Raw genomic sequence first — 21,533 nt, forward strand, 5'->3', positions numbered from 1 at the left:
TCATTTTTTTTTTAGCCATACATTGTTCCAAAATAATTCATATGTGGATTCACCCACACCACTGTATATTGTCAGTATGTGAGTATCTGAAAGAATGTTATTCTTCAAAACAAACAAACAAAAAAAATATATATATATCCATGAAGGCCATGCTTCCATGGTTGATTTAAATTCTTGAGTTCTTCCCAAGTTATTATTTTGTAAGTCATCGACTTTCTTTAAAGTCAAAAACCGTGTCACCACTTTTTCTACTTGATAATAACATAACTGTGCTAAAACAAATAATGACAACAATCCTTCCTACTGAAATTTCAAAACTCATATTACTGAGCACTAAAATGATGAAAAAAGACCAAAGGCAGAGCAAATGTTGAACATTAATTAAAAAAGGCACACGTTAAACATTGTATCTGAAGTAGTTAACTTAATTTGATCTGCAACCTGTGGGTATATGGATGCGTATCGGATCCGAGCCGGCAACTTTTTTCTAGCATCTGCTCGAAGCTCCGAGCTCCTCCCCTTACCCACAATGCCCTGCCATCTCCTGTCTTGCCTCAGATCTCATTTGTTGCGCCAGTAGTGTGCATCGTAGTCTCCTTTGCTCTGAGCTCAGGGATAGTAAGTAGTAATTTTTTTGCTGATATCTAGGTGTGTTTGAGTAAGATTTCCCTCCCTCCCCTTGTGTAGTATCTCGTTTGGTCGTCGGTGTTAAAAAAAAAAAAAAGTTTTTGTATAGAGTAGTAGTTAGGCCTGCCCTTCCCCTACCTGTGTGTGTGTGGCTTTTGGAGAGGTAGTGCTTGTACCTTGGAGTGCAGGACTATGGCTGACCATCCAAAGCCTGTCTTTAAAAAATGTACAGAGTGTGGCCATAAGCTTTCCCCGGCCGATGGTCACACTCTCTGTGTGATTTGCTTAGGAGTGGCACATTTGTCCACTCAATGTGCTGTCTGTTCAGGTTTTAACCCTAGGGCCCTTAGGGATCGTAAGGCCAAGCTAGTTGAAAAACGCCTTTTCCCTGTTGCCATACTGGAATCTGCCTCAGCCTCGGTCTCTAGTGTACCACCTTCCACCCAGACAGGGACTGAACCTCCCTCTTCGTCTGGCAATGGGTCTTCAAAGGACAGATCTTCAGTCAGTGAGTCTGACAAAGAAAAAGTAAAAGAGAAGGAAAAGGAAGGGCACAGAGAGGAAAGGGAGAAAAAGAAGGACAGGCATCGTAAGAGGTCCCCAGACAGGGAGCTCTTTCACAGCCCCCCATCTAAGACCATGAGGCCTATTTCTCCATGGCTCTGGTATCCTCGTTTCTCACTGGAGCCGTTGGAACATTCAGACCTGAGGCCTTCATCCCCACTGTGCAGACCAGCCAGATCCAAGTCGGTGGCCTCTTCAAGGTCGACTCGGAGCCTATCGGATATGGATATGGACAGGATGATGCGGAGATTTATTCAGACCCAAATTCAGATGGGAGTCTTGCCAGGCCCCTCTCCCTCTGGAGGGGGGACCTCCATGCCTCTTTTCCACCCCATCTCTCCTTCCTCCATCCGTGCTTTGGCTTCGGGGCTCTTGGATCCCAGGTTTTCCGGAACTGGTGGCTCGGCGCCAAAGGTTCCTCCAACCTCGACTCCGGCTGTTACCTTGAGTTCCTCAGATCCGACTTATTTGGATCCGAGTGACTCTCGGAGCCACGGACAGGGAGTCGGACCCGGGGGAACGGATTCTTCTGCTCTGAACTTTTTGGATCCAATCCGTTCCCCCGGACCTCAGGCTACCCTGTCTTCGGCCCCGGTCACTGCTTCGGATCCAGGGAGGGCTTCTCCCTCGGCCTTTGAAGTGGTGGAGATGGTTCTCTCCCAGGGATTGAGACCCCAGCCCATCCCCTCAGATACCACCCAGGCCCCCCTGGATTTGGCGACAACTCCCTTAATCCTGTCTCAGGGACAGCCCGTGCCAGAGAATCCCCAGGTCAATTTTCTTCGAGGAAACCCCTGCAGCTCATGGATCCCCTTCTGAAAGTCCCACTGAAGAGGGTCACCATAAGCACAAGTGCAAAAGGAGGCACTTGGACTCCCCCTAGTCCCTCACTACTGACAATGACTTAAATGAAGGAGAAGGTTCCCCCAGGTCACCTCCTGAAGACATCTCCTTCGGAGAAATTATGGAGATCCTCCACCAGAGGGGATGTTGGTCAGCCCCAAAACCATCTGGGGATGAGTCAGTGTTCCTGGAGACCTTTGGCACTGGCCCATCTACTTCCTGGGTGTCCCTACCAGCAGACCCCTTGGTAGACCTCATCACCACAAGGGCATGGAAGGAGCCTGACATTGTAGAGCCCATCCCCAAATGCCCTGACAAGGTTTTATCTCCCCTTTCTGACAGACAACCCTGGTCAAAAGGAGCCCCAGTTGATGCTATGTTGGTCGCAGCGGCCACAAAGAAGTAACTAGCACAGGAGAGTTCCTTAGTCCACCCTCCAGACAAGAAGTCCAGGTCGGTGGATAGGTTGGGAAGCGTGTATACACCTCAGTGACTTTTTCTATCCGTGCGCTGAATTATTTAGCACATGTGATTCGGCTTCAGCGAGACCTTGCTTCGGAATTCATTGAGTCACCCCCAAAGTCTTTATCGCTGCAGGACAGACAGCTGTTCTCGGCGAAAATGTCTACTCTGAAGTCAGTCTCAAACACATCTATGCGGCTCCTTTCCCATGCCATGGAAGGAGCAGCTATGGTGGCTGGGACAGGATAGCCATGAGTTGTCATGCCTGGCTCAGATTGTGTCAGTTCGTTTATCAACGCTCCCTATGACGGCTCTTCCCTTTTTGGAAAGACAGTACAGGACACACTTGTCCAGAGCAAAAAGGACGAGAAAACTTTGTCTGCTGTCGGAGTCCGCTTCTCAAACCCTCAGCTGTCATTCTCTAGGAGTCAAAGAGAGCAGAAGAAGATGTGGTTCTGAAAATCTCAGTTTTCCTGGGATTCTCAAGAAAGCTATTCCCCCAGAGGCAGAGGGGGACAGGATCGATGCCAACCCAGAGGTAGAGGGGGTCCCAGGAATTTCGGGTCTAGGGAACCCTTCTCTGATAGACCCGGTCAGCAGCCCTGAGGGGTTGCCTGACTGTCCTACTCTGGAGGCAGTCGAGGGATGATTGTCCTTACACCCAGCAGCATGGGAGTCCATTATGACAGATCACTGGGTTCATCACATAATATCCAGAGGTTACTCTATTCCTTTCGCTGCCCCTCCAAATATTACAAGACACCTCTCGGATGTTCCACCCGCTCACAGGGAGGCCGCAGCTCTAGAAGTTTCAAAGCTGCTTCTCAAACGAGCCATCGAAAAGGTCCCCCCCAATCATTCTGGATTAGGCGTCTACTCAAGGTTCTTTTTGGTGCCAAAAAAGATGGGGGACCTCAGGCCCATTCTAGACCTGTCAACATTAAACCTTTCGGTAGCCAAACAGTAATTCCGGATGGTCTCCCTACAGTCCATTCTACCTTATCTCCGAGAGTGCGACTGGATGTGCTCGTTAGACCTTCAGGATGCTTACTACCATATCAAAATACACAGAAGCTTCAGGAAGTTTCTGCGCTTCCGGCTGGGAGCCAGTCATTTTCAGCTCATAGCCCTACCCTTTGGTCTCACCACAGCCCCCAGGGTGTTAACCAAGGTAATGGCAGTTGTAGTGGCTCACCTGAGGCTTCAGGGTATTCAGGTGTTTCCATATCTGGACGACTGGCTCTTCGCTGCACCCAACAAGCATCACTTGTGTCTGGCCCGAGATTATTTCATTCGGTTAGCAAATCTACTGGGAATTACAGTCAATGTTCACAAATCCCATTTGCAACCAATACAAGTTCTAGACTTTATTGGGGCATGGTTAGATACTTTGCAGATGAAGGTATTCTTAACTCCAGACAGGATTCTACATCTCAGGTGCCACATAGCTCAGATACCAAACTCCAAGTCTTCAAAGGCGAGCGAGGTTCTCCAGGCTCTGGGCTCCATGGCTGCCGCCTTATCTATTCCCCCTTATGCGCGCCTTCACATGCGGGTTCTTCAATGGACTCTGGCTGTTCAATGGTCTTGGCTAGACCTCCCCATGGAATTTACGATCAAGATCAGTCACGTCTGCAGGACATTTCTTCTTTGCTGGTTAAGTTCACTGGAGATATCAAAAGGACACCCCTTTGCGTCACCCCCAGTCCAAACCACAGTGACCACGGATGCTTCCCAACTCGGGTGGGGGGACACAATTTGGGAAGGACAGTCCAAGGCACGTGGTCCCAGGCAGAGACCAATTTGCACATAAATGTTCTAGAGATGAGGGCAGTGCTTTTAGCGTTGGAAGCCTTTCACACAGTCCTCCCTCTCGGATTGATTGCAATTCAGTCAGACAACATGTCGGTTGTCTGGTATATTAACAAGCAAGGGGGAAACAGATCCTACCCTATATGTTGCAAGGCCGTGAGGGTGTGGGAATGGGCAATTTCCACCGGTCGGTTTCTGATAGCAATGCACATCCCAGGGTGCTCCAACATTTTAGCAGACAGATTGAGTCGGGCCATTCTGATGCCTTACAAGTGGTCCCTGAAACAGTCAGTGGTGGAGGAGATCTTCCTTGCATGGGGTCAGCCTTGCTGCGATCTCCTCGTATCTCCTTCCAACGCAAAGTGCAGTGAGTTCTTCACTCTGATTACCTCACCAGGGGAAGTCCCCAGAGATGTTCTAGTCCATGCTTGGCCCCCCCAGGCTTCTGTATGCTTATCCACTTTTACCACTCATTCTGAAGTTTCTTCAGAAAGCTTGCCGACTATGGTGCAAAGCGATCCTCATTGTCCTGTTCTGGCCTTGTCAGGTTTGGTTCCCATTCCTTTGGTCTCATCTATTAGCTCCCCCGTGGGTTCTGGATCCCTGCCCGGATCTAATTTCCCATCTGTCAGGGACATGTCCACCCAATCTGGGCAGCCTCAAGCTGACAGCTTGGTTGCTCCAGTTCTGTTAATTGCCAGGACTCCCAGTCTTTCATCCCCGGTAAAATCCATTCTGGTGGCCTCTCTTAAAGATTCCACTAGGAAACTTTATTGCAGTAAATGGAAGCAATTTTCCATTTGGGCCTCACAGAGAAAAATAGATCCCTTTACAACCCCTTTTCCACTTGTGTTGGACTTCCTGTCTGGTATCTTTCAACAAGGAGCTAGTTCCTCCACAGTGAAAGTACAATTGGCAGCCATTTCCAGTTTTCACATTGGTGAAGACAACATGGCCTTAGCCTCCTCTAGGCTGTGTAAGGCTTTTCTTAAAGGTACTTTTCTGTTATGGCCTACTGTCAGGGATTCTGTACCTCCTTGGGACCTTATTTTTGTTTTACAGGCATTGATGGCTCCTCCTTTTGAACCTGCAGCTTCAGTGGACTTAAGATTTTTGTCCTGGAAGACAGCTTTCCTAGTCGCCATCACATCGGCTAGGAGAGTTTCTGAGCTTCAAGCTCTGTCTGCCGTGCCTTCGTATTTGTTCTTCCATAAAGATAGGGTCTCCCTCCGTACTAACCCTTCCTTCTTACCTAAAGTGGCATCTGAAGCAAACATAAACCAGTCCATTAATCTGCTCGTTTTCTTTCCCAACTTCCAAAATAAAGGTGCTTACAAGCTCCATTTGTTAGATGTTCATAGACAGCTTCGTTTTTATCTTCATAGTCTTTCCGCAAAACTGACCAATTGTTTGTTTCCTTTTCCAAAGTTTTTATGGGAAAAGTTATTTCTAAAGTTTCTTTGGCCAGATGGATCACTCTTTGTATTTCATATGCCTACAAAGCAAAAGGTTTATCTCCTCCTGGTATAGTTAACGCTCACTCTACCAGGTCCATGGCAATTTCTGCTGCTTTTTGGTCTAGGGTGCCTTTGGACGATATTTGTGCAGCAGAGACATGGGCCAATTCACATACTTTCATTTCCCATTATGAATTGGATCTGATTTCAAGAGGTAGAGCATCCTTTGGCTCTGCGGTGCTCAGGAATATCCTTCCATAAGGGCCTCACAGGATCGGAGTAGCTGGGGACTCTGTCGCACAGGTTGCAGATAAAATGAAGTTAACTACTTCAGATAAAGAAGTTATGTACTCACCATAACGTTCCATTTGAGTAGTTATACTTCATTTTTCTGCAACATTCCCTCCCTCTGTCCCCCGTACCTTATTCTGTTTTCAGGGTTGGTTTATTGGGTTGAGTTGCATATATATTTTTAGTTGCAGCAAACTCGATCTGAGGGAAGATAGGAGATGGCAGGGCATTATGGGTAAGGGGAGGAGCTTGGAGCAGATGCTAGAAAAAAGTTGCCGGCTCGGATCCGATACGGATCCGTATACCCACAGGTTGCAGAAAAATGAAGTATAACTACTCAGATGGAATGTTATGGCGAGTACATAACTTCTTTTTTTCTCCATTAAGGTTGTTAATTGAAGGGGACAAGACCTTTGAATCTCTTGATGTGGGATGGAATCCCCACACGTACCCTGTATTTCAATACATCAACTCTGAGATCAGCATAGCATGGAGCAAATAGAATATTTTGAGAAAGCACAATATCAGAGTTAGTATATGTAACTCTGCATTTTCATTCATTAAGTCTCGCAGTTTCAGGAGTTGCACTAACAAGTCTCAAAATTTCAAATAGTTACTAGACACCAAACGTACAGACTCTCAGTCCACATTCCTAAGCACCTTGGAAACTATTAGGATCCAACCCAACACTCTCATACCAGGTGACTTCAACTACCCCTCCATCAACTGGTAAAAATACTCATGCACCAATACCCTGGATCAGCTTATTCTTACCCCCACTAGAGGAAGCAACATCCTTGACCTGGTTATTACTAACATGGGCAACCGTTGCTTTACACCAATCGTCAATTCATCCCTGGTTAGATCTGACCACAAACTAATCACCATGGAAATTCACATCTCACTCACACCCCCCACAAAGGTAACCACCATGAAAAACTTCTCCAAAGCTGACCTTGGGCTCCTAAAAACTGAGGTGGCTAACTTCCATGGCACCCATGTAAATGGAAAATAGATGCATGACTGTCATATCATACACCAATGCACTGTACGAACATGTACATAAATGCATGGAACTAGACATACCCAACAGAACCAAGACAATCTCCTCCAAAAAATGAAGCCAATCTGGTGGTCCCCAGCCAGTAATAAACTCTACAACAGAAGGAAGAAACTGTTGCAGAAAAAGGTGAAGTCCCAAGACTGGAAAAACTCCCTTATTAGCCTCAACAAAAACTTAAAATCCCTCATCAAAACCTCTAAAGCCAGCTATGAAGGCAGAATTGCAGCAGACACTAAAAACAACCACAAAGCTTATCAAGAATCTCCACGGCAGTACCCAGATTTACTCTGAGTTACTGCATAATTGTACCTCCTGTACTGAGCCAACAGATGTTGCCAACATATTCAATGCCAACTTTACCCCTCTCTCGCCCTATAAAGGACCAATCACAATACCGGAAGAATGCCAGGCACCCAGCATTACTGCAGCATAGGTTAAAGTTACATTGCCCAAGGCCAAGAATACAGCTTCCATTGGACCTGACAATATCCCTGGCTGTATTCTGCATGAACTACAATGTGAACTGACACCCATATCTGTGTGCCGTGTTCACTCACAGCCTCACCTCAGGCTTTGTCCCTACTGAATGGCACACTGCTACAGTCATTCCTCTCCATAAAGGAGGAGTGACTACAGACCCTGGAAATTATTGCCCCATTAGCCTGACAAGTTTGATATGTAAGTCATGGAGTGCATCATCATGGACCTAATTAACAAGGATATAGGGAATCTCCAAACTCTAGATCCGACGCAATTTGGTTTTGTGAAAGGTAGATCATGCCTGCTCAACCTGGTTGACTTCTTTGAGTCAGTCACCAGAGCTGTGGTGAGGGTAAGGTGGTTCATACAGCCTACTTTGATCTGGCCAAGGCCTTTGATACCATCCCTCATCAGGAATTATTGATAAACTCACCAAACTAGGCATCAACCTCTATATCATTAGGTGGGTTGCAAACTGGCTCACACCCACAGTTTGAAAGTAGCGGACTCCAAGTCAGACTGCCAACCAGTCACACCTGGAGTCCCACAGGGTTTAATCCTGAGTCCTCTTCTGTTTGGCATCTACTTCTCAGAAGTCCAGGCCAACACAGAGGGACTCTGGCTGACCAAGTTCACAGACGACGGCAAGCTGGTAGCCATTATTAACTCCCCAAGTGATGCAGCCATCCTACAGAAAGGCCTCACTGAAACCAATGACTGGTGTTGAAACCCTGCCCTTAAGCATAATGCCAAAAAATGTATCATCATCTCCTTTGGGAAAAACTCAGTTCCCACTAATTACCACATCGACGGGAGTCCACTGAACACTGAAGGCGTTATAAGAGATCTGGGGACACAGGTTGACAGCAACCTCTCCTTCGCCCATCACATTTCCATTATGGTCAGAAAGTCCTTCTATGTGGCACATCTCATTGCCAAGGGTTTTGCATCCGGGAAGAAAGAGATCATCATCTCTGTCTCTACTCTTCCCTCATTAGACCAATCACTGAGTATAATGCCCTATTTGGCATATACCTCTCTAGACACCTGCAACAGCTGGAAAGGCCACAAAAGTACCCCACAAAGAGTATCATAGGCCTTAAACACATGTCCTACACAGACAGACTCAAAAACCTCCAGCTGTTCTCTGTCTCATATCATCTACTAAGAGACGATCTCTGCTTGACTTACAAAGCCATGTCTGACCCAGCTCTGTTAGAAATGCTACATCTAAAGAAATCCCAATCCCTCTGCACCACATACTCCAGAGACCTCAACCTCGTTACTACAATCAACAGAACATCCTGGAGGGACAGATTCATAAACCATAGACTGCCCATGCTCTGGAATAGACTTCCCATACATGTCAAGCAGAGCACTTCACTGGCCCTCTTCAAGAGAAATCTTGATGAGTGGCTGGGAAACAGAAAGTTCATCCCAGAGATCACTCCAGTGGCTCTGCTTGATAGAGGCTCTGGGAACTAGCGTCAGGCAGCACGATGCCAGGGCACTTCTCTGGGCTAGGCTTGTAAAGGCTCTAGGGTCATTAGCTTAGTACATACCTATGAAACATTGTATTATATGGGCCTTACACACATTCACTTTTGAAGTCATGTTTTGCATTCACTTTTGTGGAGCTCAGCATTTTATATGCACTGCTTTGTACATAACCAATTTACTAGAAATATAAATTAAATGGAAAGCATGAACCGAGTAATATAACATGAACCTCAGAATTCTGAGGTGTGACCACATTTTCAGACTGGTCAGACGGCCAACAACTACACCATGCTACTTAATCAGACTGCTAATACTTAAAAGATTGGAAAAAACATATACCAAATGGACAACCACAACTGAAAACACGGCTTTAATAAAAATGATGATAAGAATATCAGCAAACAAATTCCATGTAAAAAAATCAGATAAAAAAGGACAAGCACTTTCGCATACAGCATCTTCAGATCCTATAAGAAACTAAAAACCCATGAACATTTTTAAAGTAACACTTGACCTATCAAAAACAAGAGAAAATTGCACCAAAAATCAATGATATTTAAACTATATAAAAATATTTAGCCTCTGTGCAATCATTGACATGGTTGTACAGAGCTTTTGTGAATAATTCTGCATAGGCTGCTGTGTATTATCAAGTAATTAAAGGTAGTTTAGCTTATAGTAGTTTCTAAATGTTACAGGGTTTGCTGGGTTTTCAGAACTGATTCTTATTTTGAAGGAGACTGTTTTGCGATCTGACCTTACCAGAGTGGACATGATACTGGGGGGGGGGAGGGGTCAGGGGGGTCAGCTTTGAGTACCAGATTCAATATGGTTGCAATATGCACTAACTAATCAAGGGTGTTGTGTTTACAAAATGTGGCTAATTAAGGTCCCCCATGAGTATGGTATTTTGGTTTGAATGGTGAGTGTCTCCAGTACGTCTAAGTATGAGCCATGGGTTTCATAAGAAATAAAGAGTTGCCAACAGCTTGCTGCCATATGGTATGGGACTTTGTCTGTGGTAATCTGGACTGTGGAGGAATTCCCACGCATCACAGTATTTAACCAACATAGAGGGATGCTTGTTATTGATGTAAATTGAGACACCCCCACCTTTAGTCCCTGTCTGTGCAGTTGCTGATCTAAATGTATGAAAGGTACTGAAGCCTTGCACTGCCAGGGTACACTCTATGTCTTTAAACCTTAATACCCTTTATATAATCGAACCTGTCTACTATTTAATAAACAAATCACTCTGAACCAACTGCCATTCTACCTACTGTTGGTTGCAGGTGGCAATGAACTAAACCCAGGACCATTCTAACTAAAATAGTATGTTAAAATGCACATGTAGTATTAACAAAAAATGGACACACAGACATCCCCCCACTAGCATGGCAGTTTCTTAATCATAGTTTAAAAATTATTCCTACCTACCTACATTAGTAACTAATAACTGCAAAATATTTCAAGATAATCTTGCAGGGAAATGGAGTCCTTACACTAGTCAACAAAAAACATCAACTTAACCCCACCCTAGTAGGCAAATATAGTTCAAGAAGCCCACATATCCCCAACAGGGCAATTATTATGGTTACAATATCAGGACACACAAATTTACATAGTCACTGTATATATCTCTCCATTGGCCACACCTACATTTTTGAGCAGGTACTGTAAGACATTACCACAGTTACTAGGAATGAAAACACATGCTGCTTAGGGAGATTAACCTTGATTTTCAGGGACCTCTAAAATCTAAGCTTCATTACATATCATCTGTAAATCACCTCACTCAGCTGATAAATATAAACACTAGGTTCCACAGTCCCACCAAGAATTTCTCAACACTAGATAAAGTTCTCACCAGCATACCCCATATATGCTCCATCACAGAAGTACTATCAAGTAACCTCATTGCTCACAGTCCCATAATATCAGCAAGCAAACAAAGCAAAAAGCAGAACCTACCAAACTATATTACCACAAGAAATATTTGGGAGTTCATTTCTTGTTTTGTGTATCAGTTTGTTTTAATAAATTGCTGAGCAGTTGCAGCTCTTCACTTTATTGTTTTGTGTAAGTTGCAGTTCGTTTTCATTCTGGTTGCAAGTTAGAGTTCAGCAAATTCTCTGTTCTTTGAACAAAATCAAGTTAGCTAGACTCAGTTACATAGCTAGAGTTGGCACAAAGCAGCACTAAGAATTTTCATTAAATACTCAAGTGCCATTCAAGATAAATTATAACCACCAGAAGACTTGAAGCTAAAAAGTTACCATGGTTAACACCCAAAACTGCAGAAATTGTGAATGGAAGAAAGACCCTCTGAATGCAAACAAGCAATCTTTGCATAAATATTTACATGGGAAGGTTAGGGTCAACAAATAGCATCACTAGGTAACACAATCTATTCATGAATAACATAAAAAGTAGCTAATTGTTCAAAATTCAATATCTCAAAAACTTCACAAAATATACCACCTGAAATATTATACAACGTCAAGCACAATATAACTAATCTTGCTAAACTACAATGTAATAAGTATATTGATATCACCCCTGTCACCACAAGCTTGATATCATCCCTGTCACCCCAAGCACCACACTACCTGAATATTTAGAATACCCATAATTCTATTTTAGATCCATAACTACAGAAGACCTTTTCAAACTAGCTTTAGCCACGCCCTTCCCTGTAATTATTATATGCAAAGGCCCCAGAAGAATTGGCTGATAGCAAAACTAGACCCTTTAACAAAAAAAAAAAAACTTGTATGTAACCAAATACTTGTCTTCCTTACTAAGTATGATGTACTCTCAGATAAGTAGCTTGGATTGTGGCCTACATATATTCCAACTACTGCCATCTTCACAATAATAAAATGTATTGTGTCCAATACAAAGCAAGCAAAACGTATAAGAGTTTTGTTTATAGCCCTAAAAAGAGCAACCTACATCTGTCTAAGTTGCAAAAACTGCAGATTGTTTTCTGAGGTGTGCTTGTGGTTTGAAAACTAAATCTTATTCATGATTTACTGTAAGAACAGCTGCTGAACTTCCGAATCAATTACCTGTTTCGTCTTAGTGCAATACTATGCCTCTGCCCTAAGCCTGGACTTGGTCATCATGGGTCTAATCATCATTTCCCCTTGTGGGTGCCACTTTCCCAAGCTGGTGCATTTTTCTGCTTTCCATTGTTCCTGGATCTGTACATTTCTTCTTCTCTGATGGATACCAGAAAGCTGTCATTGCTTTTGCCTGCTCTGTTTCAGGTACCACGGCATGGTATTCAAGCTACATATTATCCACCTGACATCTGGCTGTCCAAAGCAATTTTGTCATAAGTATTTAATTGTTTATTCCCAATATGCTTTCCATACTGCTGCACCTGATAGTTTCACTATCCCTACCCCTATTCCAGTATGCCACCTTCCTACAACAAATCTTATCCAGAGAGGTAAATAGCTGAGTGGTCAGTTATTGACTGCAGATCAAGGAATTGCTACACCTGTGATATGAGAAATGCACTCTGTGAATGGGTGGACACATTTAAACAGTCTGTGGCTGAAAATGATGGACACAGTTCTTTGTATTTTCCATAGCTGGGGACTTGTGTACATTTCTTCCTTAAATCAAAATCTGATGAAATGTATGTCCCTCGCCTCCACTTTAGAATAAATTTCATTCATTTGTAATACCAGTCTGGTGCACCGTTTATGTCTTACATCTACAAAACGTTTTAGTGGTCCCTTGCTGAAATGTTGAAAAAATTTAGTTTTTTAATCAGGACTGTTGCTTCATTTGGGTGGTTCCAGTTTTCTAGCAGTGCAGTCTGAGACTGTCCAAATAATTGAATGCCAGTCTGGTCACTGAGTTGACTAAATAATTTAATGCCAGTCTGGTCTCTGAGTAGTAAAGCCTCATGTCAAGAGCACCTGTCAACCAGTGAACATTACTTTTCCTGTTGTGCACTTTATTTTTTTATTAGAACAATTAAAATTACAACTACCTTGTTTGTCAGATAAACCAAATGCTGAAGCTTTACATTTTTTTTTTTCATTTTTAACTGATAAATTTTCGGAAAGCTTTACAAAAGCAGTCCCTGCTTTGATACAGTAATGAAGATAGACAGCTGAAATGTGGTCTGGATGCATAGCTTCTGTTTTACTATTTTAATGTTATTCTACTGTGCTTCGGTAGCATTCCATCGGGGATAAAATAAAGTTATTTGTTTGACTCAAAGTGAACTAATGGAAGAAATATTATCACTATGGTATTCATGCAGCAAGGTCCCCTGAGTCTGGCTTTTGCAATATGTGTGACTTCCCAGAAGTTAATTCATTGATATGGCTCATTTATGAGGAAAAGGACAATGAAGTGTACAGTGTAAGTCCCATGATATGCTTAATTAGCATGCTCTAAGAGAAAGTGTATTCTTCTACCACTGTAGCTTCATTAGAATTAATGTCTTAATTGAAAGTCCATATGAATGCATTCATATCCCTACTTGACAAAGCAGTCTGTGTACTAGTTAACAACAATGTTCCTAATATTTTTCACAAGAAAAGGGTTTAGCCATGAGGAACTAGAAGTGTTTGCTTTATTTTTATTTTTTTTTCAATTATTTTGTTATTCTGTTCTGTCTTTAGTTGGGTAGGATTCGTAGACAGTAGATTGTTTTTTTTTTGCTGGGGGGGGGGGGTCCAAGAGTACTGCTGTCATTAAAAGATTTCTTCAGAGTCAGTCAGTATGCAAGTGGAGATAGACCTTGGATGGGCCTAGGGTTAGAGTATATGGTTCATTTACACCTCTGTGTCATAACAGTTTAAGTCATTCTGCTAGTCAGTGCATTACTAGTTTTCAGGAAGATGCATGTCTTCCACCATGCTAAGGCATGCATTATTCTATGCAACAGTACCTTGCTGCTGGTATTCAGTGGTAGGTGATTTGTGAAAGAGACATGCATGCCTGGGCATTGGTGCTTCTGGGTTTCTCTTGTGTTTTTTTGTTGGTATCCATACTTGTTTGCCCTATCAATGCACTTCCTGGCTCACACATCACATGACAATGAGACATCAGTCACATGATCACTTCTCTTGCAGTACATACCAGTCGTAGTACTGGGCCTGCCACCTACCTAGTCCAGAGACTTTCCACATCCTTTTTTCAGCTTAGGCCTCAAGGAATTTTAGGTCCAGAATGTCCTATTGTTTTTCTATGTGATAAGTCCTTATTTTTAAGTGGCAGTCTTTTTATCACTGAGGTGATAGTCCATCCTCATTTTGTGTGTGTGCGTGTGTGTGTGTGTGTGTGTGTGTGTGTGTGTGTGTGTGTGTGTGTGTGTGTGTGTGTGTGTGTGTGTGCATGCACGCATGTGTGTACGTGTCTAACAGACTTTCCCTTTATGCATTAATAACATAGAATTGTGTCTCCTCAAGGAAAGATTATATATTAATTTCTTCAGTTTTTGCAGTGTTTTTTTCCTCTGAAACCAAAATATGCTGCTTTGACCATCTCAGCAAAGGCAGAAGAATTACAGACATTTGTAGATTAATTACTTCTTCCTGTTCTTGTCTGAGTTATGTTTCACTGGGAGTAATCAGTTAAAGTTTAACCTGGGAAAATTCATGTTTAAATTTATTCTGGGTTATGTAATTTGATATGGGTTACTGAATGTGCATGGGCAGTTTACTCTATTCAAAGTCCCAGTCTGTCAGATGCATCAGGCCTGAATCTTACTGTCCTAGTACATTATAACTACCACTACCACCATTTCAAATATTTGGAAAGGACCTCTGGTTTTATTTCTTTGATCAAGAATGACTGTGATCATTGAATAATTTCAGTAAAGTAGAGAGTACTGATTCTCTTAACTGACTTTTTAAAAACTTGCTGTGGTCTAATGTATTTTGTATAAGTATTGCAGGAATACAGTAGCTGATGTTGGTAGACATATTATAGTTACATCTAAGATGTTATGTCTTCAGGAAGAGGGAGTGCACGGACAAGGAGATAAATATGATTCCTATCTTATTTATGCCCAGCACTTAATTTACAGTATGTTCATTATATCATAAGGCTATTGATGGCATACTTGGCCCTGTTCTGAGCTGGTTATCATGACAAAGTTGTAATTCCGTGTGCATATATATACATCTTTTCCTTCACCTTGACCTGGTTTGGGGGATTAAGATCTGAAACTCAATAAATTTAATGATGTATTTACTACTGTCCACACCTTTATGGTTGAATGCCATAAAAAGGATCACAAGCCGAGGTTGGAGTGTGCATAACATTTGCAATATGGCATTTAGAAGAACAATTACCAAGTTGTAAGAATACATATCAGATCACAAGAGAATAGGAAATAGGAGAAAGTACCATTCAATACATTTCAGGTGCAAACTAACAGCTCTCATATTAGTACATAGTTTTTATTGGGATGTTTAAATTGTCCCATTTAAAAAAAATAGGTATGTAAGGAAGGTATAGTCATTCAGAAATGACATGAGCCCCAGAGCAGGTAGAAAGAACAGTAGGCTGAACATTGGAGTTTACTGTTAGGACTAAACAGTCAGATTCCTGGGGTACTGTCTGTATAGATAGAGGCATTGCATGAATATGTTATGACTGATTTAATTTTTATACTTGTTTCTTTTTTCCTCTGTCTGGTCCATTTTTGTGTTGTCTGTATCTGTTTTCTGTTTTGCTGGACATCCCCTTCGCTTTCTCCTATCATCCATTATGGTTTCCCTTGGCTTCATCCCTGTGTGCCAGAATATAATGCCAGGCTGAGGATGCGAAAAAGTGTGACGTATCAGCAGCATCATCATCACCAACATGCTCTTCTTCGTCAGCGATCCCACACCTTTTCTGGTCTGTCACCTTCTTTAGCTTCTCTTCCTTACTGCATGATTCCTCAAGCATGCTTCCTGATATTTTTTCTTTCTGCCTTTCTTTCTTTTTTTAATTTAGTATAATTGTAATATATGTGTAAAATCAGCCAGAATGGAGCAAAATAGTTGGGTACGATGTATGTAGATATATATGCAAATTACTATATATATATATATATATATATATATATATATATATATATATATATATGTTTACAATTTATTTATTTCACTTTTGCTAAAGTATCAGTTCAGCACTTGTGAGTTAATAAGAACTGTCAAGGCAATCTCTGAAATGTTTACAAACAGCGTATTTCATTCTAAGAAGACTTTGTGAGCAAAACTACCAATGCTGATTTTGCAAAGCTTGGTTTGTACTCCATTGTATACATGTTTGGAATTTGCATCCACATTCTATGAACACTACACATATTGACTAGGTATATGACTATGGTAAGTTTGCTGATTTTACAAAGCTTGGTTTGTACTCCATTGTATACATGTTTGGAATTTGCATCCACATTCTATGAACACTACACATATTGACTAGGTATATGACTATGGTAAGTTTGCTGATTTTACAAAGCTTGGTTTGTACTCCATTGTGTACATGTTTGGAATTTGCATCCACATTCTATGAACACTACACATATTGACTAGATATATCATTATGGTAAGTTTGCTGATTTTGCAAAGCTTGGTTTGTACTCCATTGTGTACATGTTTGGAATTTGCATCCACATTCTATGAACACTACACATATTGACTAGATATATCATTATGGTAAGTTTGCTGATTTTGCAAAGCTTGGTTTGTACTCCATTGTATACATGTTTGGAATTTGCATCCACATTCTATGAACACTACACATATTGACTAGGTATACGACTATGGTAAGTTTGCTGATTTTACAAAGCTTGGTTTGTACTCCATTGTGTATATGTTTGGAATTTGCATCCACATTCTATGAACACTACACATATTGACTAGGTATATGACTATGGTAAGTTTGCTGATTTTGCAAAGCTTGGTTTGTACTCCATTGTATACATGTTTGGAATTTGCATCCACATTCTATGAACACTACACATATTGACTAGGTATATGACTATGGTAAGTTTGCTGATTTTACAAAGCTTGGTTTGTACTCCATTGTGTATATGTTTGGAATTTGCATCCACATTTTACAAACACTGTACATATTGACTAGGTATATGATCATGGTAAGTTTGCTGATTTTTACAAAGCTTGATTTGTATTCCATTTGTATATGTTTTACTTTTATCACAATCTAAAATTGTGTTGATGAACTTAGTCCAGTGTGTCCCTGGCTTCACTTGTGTGTTTCTGATGTCTTGCTTATGAAAGATCCGTTATTAGTGGTTTTCCAACGTTTTTTAGCCTTTAGAAAGGCTGGTGTTTGTTAGGTTGCCTTTTTTTCTTTTTGTAGATCTTTTTGTCTTAATTGTTAGGTTGGTCCATTTTGATTCAGACCTGAGTAGCTGTGACAAGAGCTGTTGTGTCCCTGTCCATGTGGGCTGAGACTTTTATGGAGTGAAGCCCTAATAAGAGCTGTTGTGGCCATGTAGAGCCTGGTTGGGATATGTTGGTCCCCTAATCTTTTGTTCCGTGAGCTCTGAAAAGAGATGTTTGGTTCTTAAAAAGCCCCTTGTTCTATAGCCCTATATAGGACTGTTTTGTCTTTGTTATACAACGGAGCTCTGAAAAGAGCTTTTGTGCCCCTATTTATGTGGGCCGAATTTTTTGTAGATTTTTAAGCCCTTGTGGAGCTTTAGTCTTTTGTAAACTGAACTCTAAAAGAGCTGTTTTATAAATGTGGCCGGAGAGCCCTGATAAGGGCTGTTGTGTTATTATTTGGGGTTCAGATGCCTTCCGTTGTTGAGTGGAGTGTAAAACCTTACTCAGGTAGTCCTCCATGTCAGAACGGTGCCTTTGTGCTATATTTTATCCCTTAAAAGGACTTTTGTGTGCGCTCTCCAAGCACTATTCAGAATCACCTGAGAGCTGGTGGTGTGTGGCTTTTATGCCCCTGATGTAGGGGCGGGGATCTGATCAGTCCAATCAGGTGAAGAACCATCTGGTGGGCATGGACTTCTGTTCATTTGCAGGTTCTGTGTTGTTATCGGCCCTGTTTGAAGTCTTCTTTTCTGGTGATGTAACCTCAACTGACTTCTTTGAGATGCGGGCCTGAAGGAGGAGTTGGATAGGTTTTCACCCCTCTGACTTTCCTTTTGTGTTTTCACCCCTTTGACTTTCCTTTTGTATATCGTGTCTATGTTTGGAATTTGCATCCACATTCTGTAAACACTACACACATTGACTAGATATATGATTATGGTAAGGTTGGTGTATTCTTACATCAATTCATTACTGCTCAGTTTTGTCCACACAACGCCCTGATGAGTAGTTGTATCAGCTGTAGCTTTTTATTTGTACATTCTCTCTGTAACTCTTTGTTGTTTTATTTATACCACCTCTACCAGTATGTTGAGTTTTTATGTGAAGATATATATACAGAAAACTGTAAACATACAGTCTGCCTCTTTATCAGGGTCTCCTTGCAGCTGAGGTTAAATAAGACGAACTAGTAAGAAATGGAAACCTAGAGCACCATTATCCAAATGTCTTATTGCCAGGACATTTTGTAAGAAGGAGGAAAGCAGGTGTTTTTTATGTACTAAAACTGTGGGAGTACTTCAGCCAATTACCATATTTGAAATACAGTTTAACAGTTGTGAAGCCTCCTTATGGGGGATACAATTATTACATTAGCTTGCTGATTCCATTGAACTGTAGCTTTCATTTTGTACTTTCTGTCTGTTTTGTTAAGAATGGGGGTAACACTTCATGTCTTTTATAACACTGGACTTAAAGTGCAGACAGATGGTATCAGGTCTTGATACCTGACTGGGACGCTCCTTGCTTTTCATTGCCTTAGCCATTAAAGTATATGCATTATTGAATTATATAATGAAACTTGCATCCAGGCTATATCGATAGGGGTAGCTGTTGTAACACACAGCAGCATGGTGTCTGCCTCTCTTATCTCAGAAGAACCATAGTTTGAGGAACATTACTTCATCACTTATTTACCATCTACAGCCTAATCCAGCCGGCTGTACCTCCAGTTCTTAAAAGAGGTTTCCCTGGAAATCCTCAGGTGAGTGTGAGTTTTGCACTGTGCGTCTGATGTTATGGTATGCCTTGAGAATGTACTGCATAGTAAACAGAGAGGTAAGTGTCTGTCATTACCTGCAGCGCTGGAGAGTGGTGTGATTTGCAGTGGTGGCCTGTATTCCTTGACTGTGCTGTTTGACATATTCATGGACTGTACCATTCTCTTTTAATTATAAATAGGTTATGCCAGTACCTAACTTAAGGAACAAGTTTTAGCCAGTGCAATATTGGCAAATAACCTCATGCATAAAGAGTAGCTTGAAAATAGCGTTTTGCTGCATTTTTCTTCTAGTTGCTTAACCTTAGTTTTTACATCCTTGAGTTTCATTTTCATTGTCTCTCAGGTATGAGGTGGAAAGCATATCCATTTGGGAGTCAAGGGGACAGAGCTCTACAGGTAAACAGGGATGTTAGTGAGGTGTGTGATCTGTTTTAAAATAAATATGTGCTGTTGACCTGTATCAGTCCCACTGCGTACAGACACAAAACACACACACACACATATTGTCAGGGGGAAAGGATGAGGTATCTGCCCTATGGACCTGGGTGAATCATTCAATGACTACTTTACCTTTTGTGTTGAAGAAAGATAACCTGAATTCCTGCAGCATGGACTGAAAAATATGTGACAGTCCAGCACACATGTGAGGCTACAGGGAATATGCACAACATAGGATGTTCTTTGTGTTTCACTGTTGCAGTCATTACATTTGGGTAATCTGCTGGCAGGTTGCCCTCAGTTGGCCTGAATTCCAAAGTCTTGGGTCCTGCATCGGTTGCTGTCTCCTCTTCCACGATGTCAGGTTGTCAGGGGTATAAAACATGCAACCGATGCCATCTTCTTCAGTCTTTCTTGATGCGCAGTGCCCGAAGTAGCAGCATTTCACAAGTGCCAGTTGGCCGACTACTGAAATATTCGAGTTTGAGTTTCAGAACCGAAGTCTTCACTAAAGCTAAGTGCCCCATTGGGGAAACTTTCTTCTTGCTCTATGCAGATGTCAGAAAAAGTTAATTGTATTACTTGTGGAAAGCAAATACCTCATAAGGATTTCCATTTATACTGTATTCCTTGCCTAGACCCTGATCACAATGTGCCTGGCTTGTCAGTTTTGTGCTAGATTTAACCAACGCACTGTGAAGTGTCGGTATATTTTTGCCTCAAAGTATTTTGGAAACAGATTTAACTACCCAGAAATGTTGTCAGATAGCAATCCGACTACCTGAGTACATAAAAAATGCAAAGAAAAGGACAGAGAAAGACAGTCGAGGTCCAAAACCGACGACGAAGCTTCTCCTAAGCCAGTCGCCGGTTCGCCTGTACTCAGTGAAGCGCTTTCGCAGCCCCTAATACGTGCTACTTTCAAGTCGCAGGCCCCTACTGACACCCATGTGGGTTCCGGCATGCCGCGATATACTCAAAGTATTGGACCAATGGATGTATCACCCACAGATGGGTCTGGAGCCGCTGAGCAGGCACCAGCTTCTGAGGGTGTATTCAGACCTCAACATTTGTATATCAAACCGACAACAGCTGCAAAACCAAAGACAAAAGCAACTTCTAAAACTAAAAAAATAATGCATGAGCCACGTGCACAGGCCTGTATCCCTAAAAAGCAGATGATCAAAATGGCTGAAGACCTTATTACCTTGATCAGAGGTACCCATCCCCCTCCAGATAAGAGGCCTAGGCAAGACACTGATTATGAATCTTCAGATCAGGTTTCTACTTCTTCTGATTCCTCTTCTGATCAGGAATTATCTATACCTCCCTATGAGCATTCAGATGCAGAGGAGTCTATACCATCTGCATCACCTCCTGAGGTTTATTCTTTTGGAGAAACCATGCATACTTTGAGGGAGAATTTTCACTAGGAGAGTCAAGATTTTTCAGAATCAAAAAAGAGGCTCAGGGATTTCCTTCTTCTCCCTCAGCACAGGCCTTTAGCCATACCCCGTTTTAGACATTGTGGATGATGTATTTTCGGAGTCAAGCTTGACCCCTGACTCCTTACCTCCAGCTCCCAGCAAGCCTAACAGATATTACAGGGTCCCTGACTCACATAAATTTTTTATTTAGAAATCCTGCTGCTGATCCTGAAACTATTTCACAGGGTCCAAAGGGAGTTAAGGCCTCAACAGCAAAGAATCCTACCCCCTCTGACAGAGATTCAAGGGCACTGGATAGATGGAGAAAAAGGTTTATACATCTGCTACCTTGGCAATTAGGGCCTTAAACTGTCGATTTCATATGCTCAAGTATCAACAACATGTTATGGGATTGCTGAAACAGAAAATTATGTTATTTCTGAATGTGCAGAAAATAAAGAATTGCAGGAATTA

General features: G+C 41.9%; 1 protein-coding gene across 8 annotated transcripts in view; it reads left to right on the forward strand.

The window, feature by feature from the left end:
* TNS1 (tensin 1) overlaps positions 1-21,533 on the forward strand; it is a 2,530,757-nt gene that overhangs the window by 1,958,866 nt on the left and 550,358 nt on the right. For 7 of the 8 annotated variants that reach the window (XM_044075133.1, XM_044075132.1, XM_044075134.1 and 4 more), the window contains one exon: positions 15,877-15,975. The exons of the other annotated variant lie outside the window; for it this stretch is intronic. In XM_044075133.1, coding sequence (XP_043931068.1) covers positions 15,877-15,975 — 99 coding nt within the window. The remainder of the gene's footprint in view (positions 1-15,876; positions 15,976-21,533) is intronic. 8 annotated transcript variants of the gene reach the window in all.

Source organism: Protopterus annectens, chromosome 6.part0 (assembly GCF_019279795.1).
Source record: "Protopterus annectens isolate FY-2018-M chromosome 6.part0, PAN1.0, whole genome shotgun sequence".
NCBI lineage: Eukaryota > Metazoa > Chordata > Ceratodontiformes > Protopteridae > Protopterus > Protopterus annectens.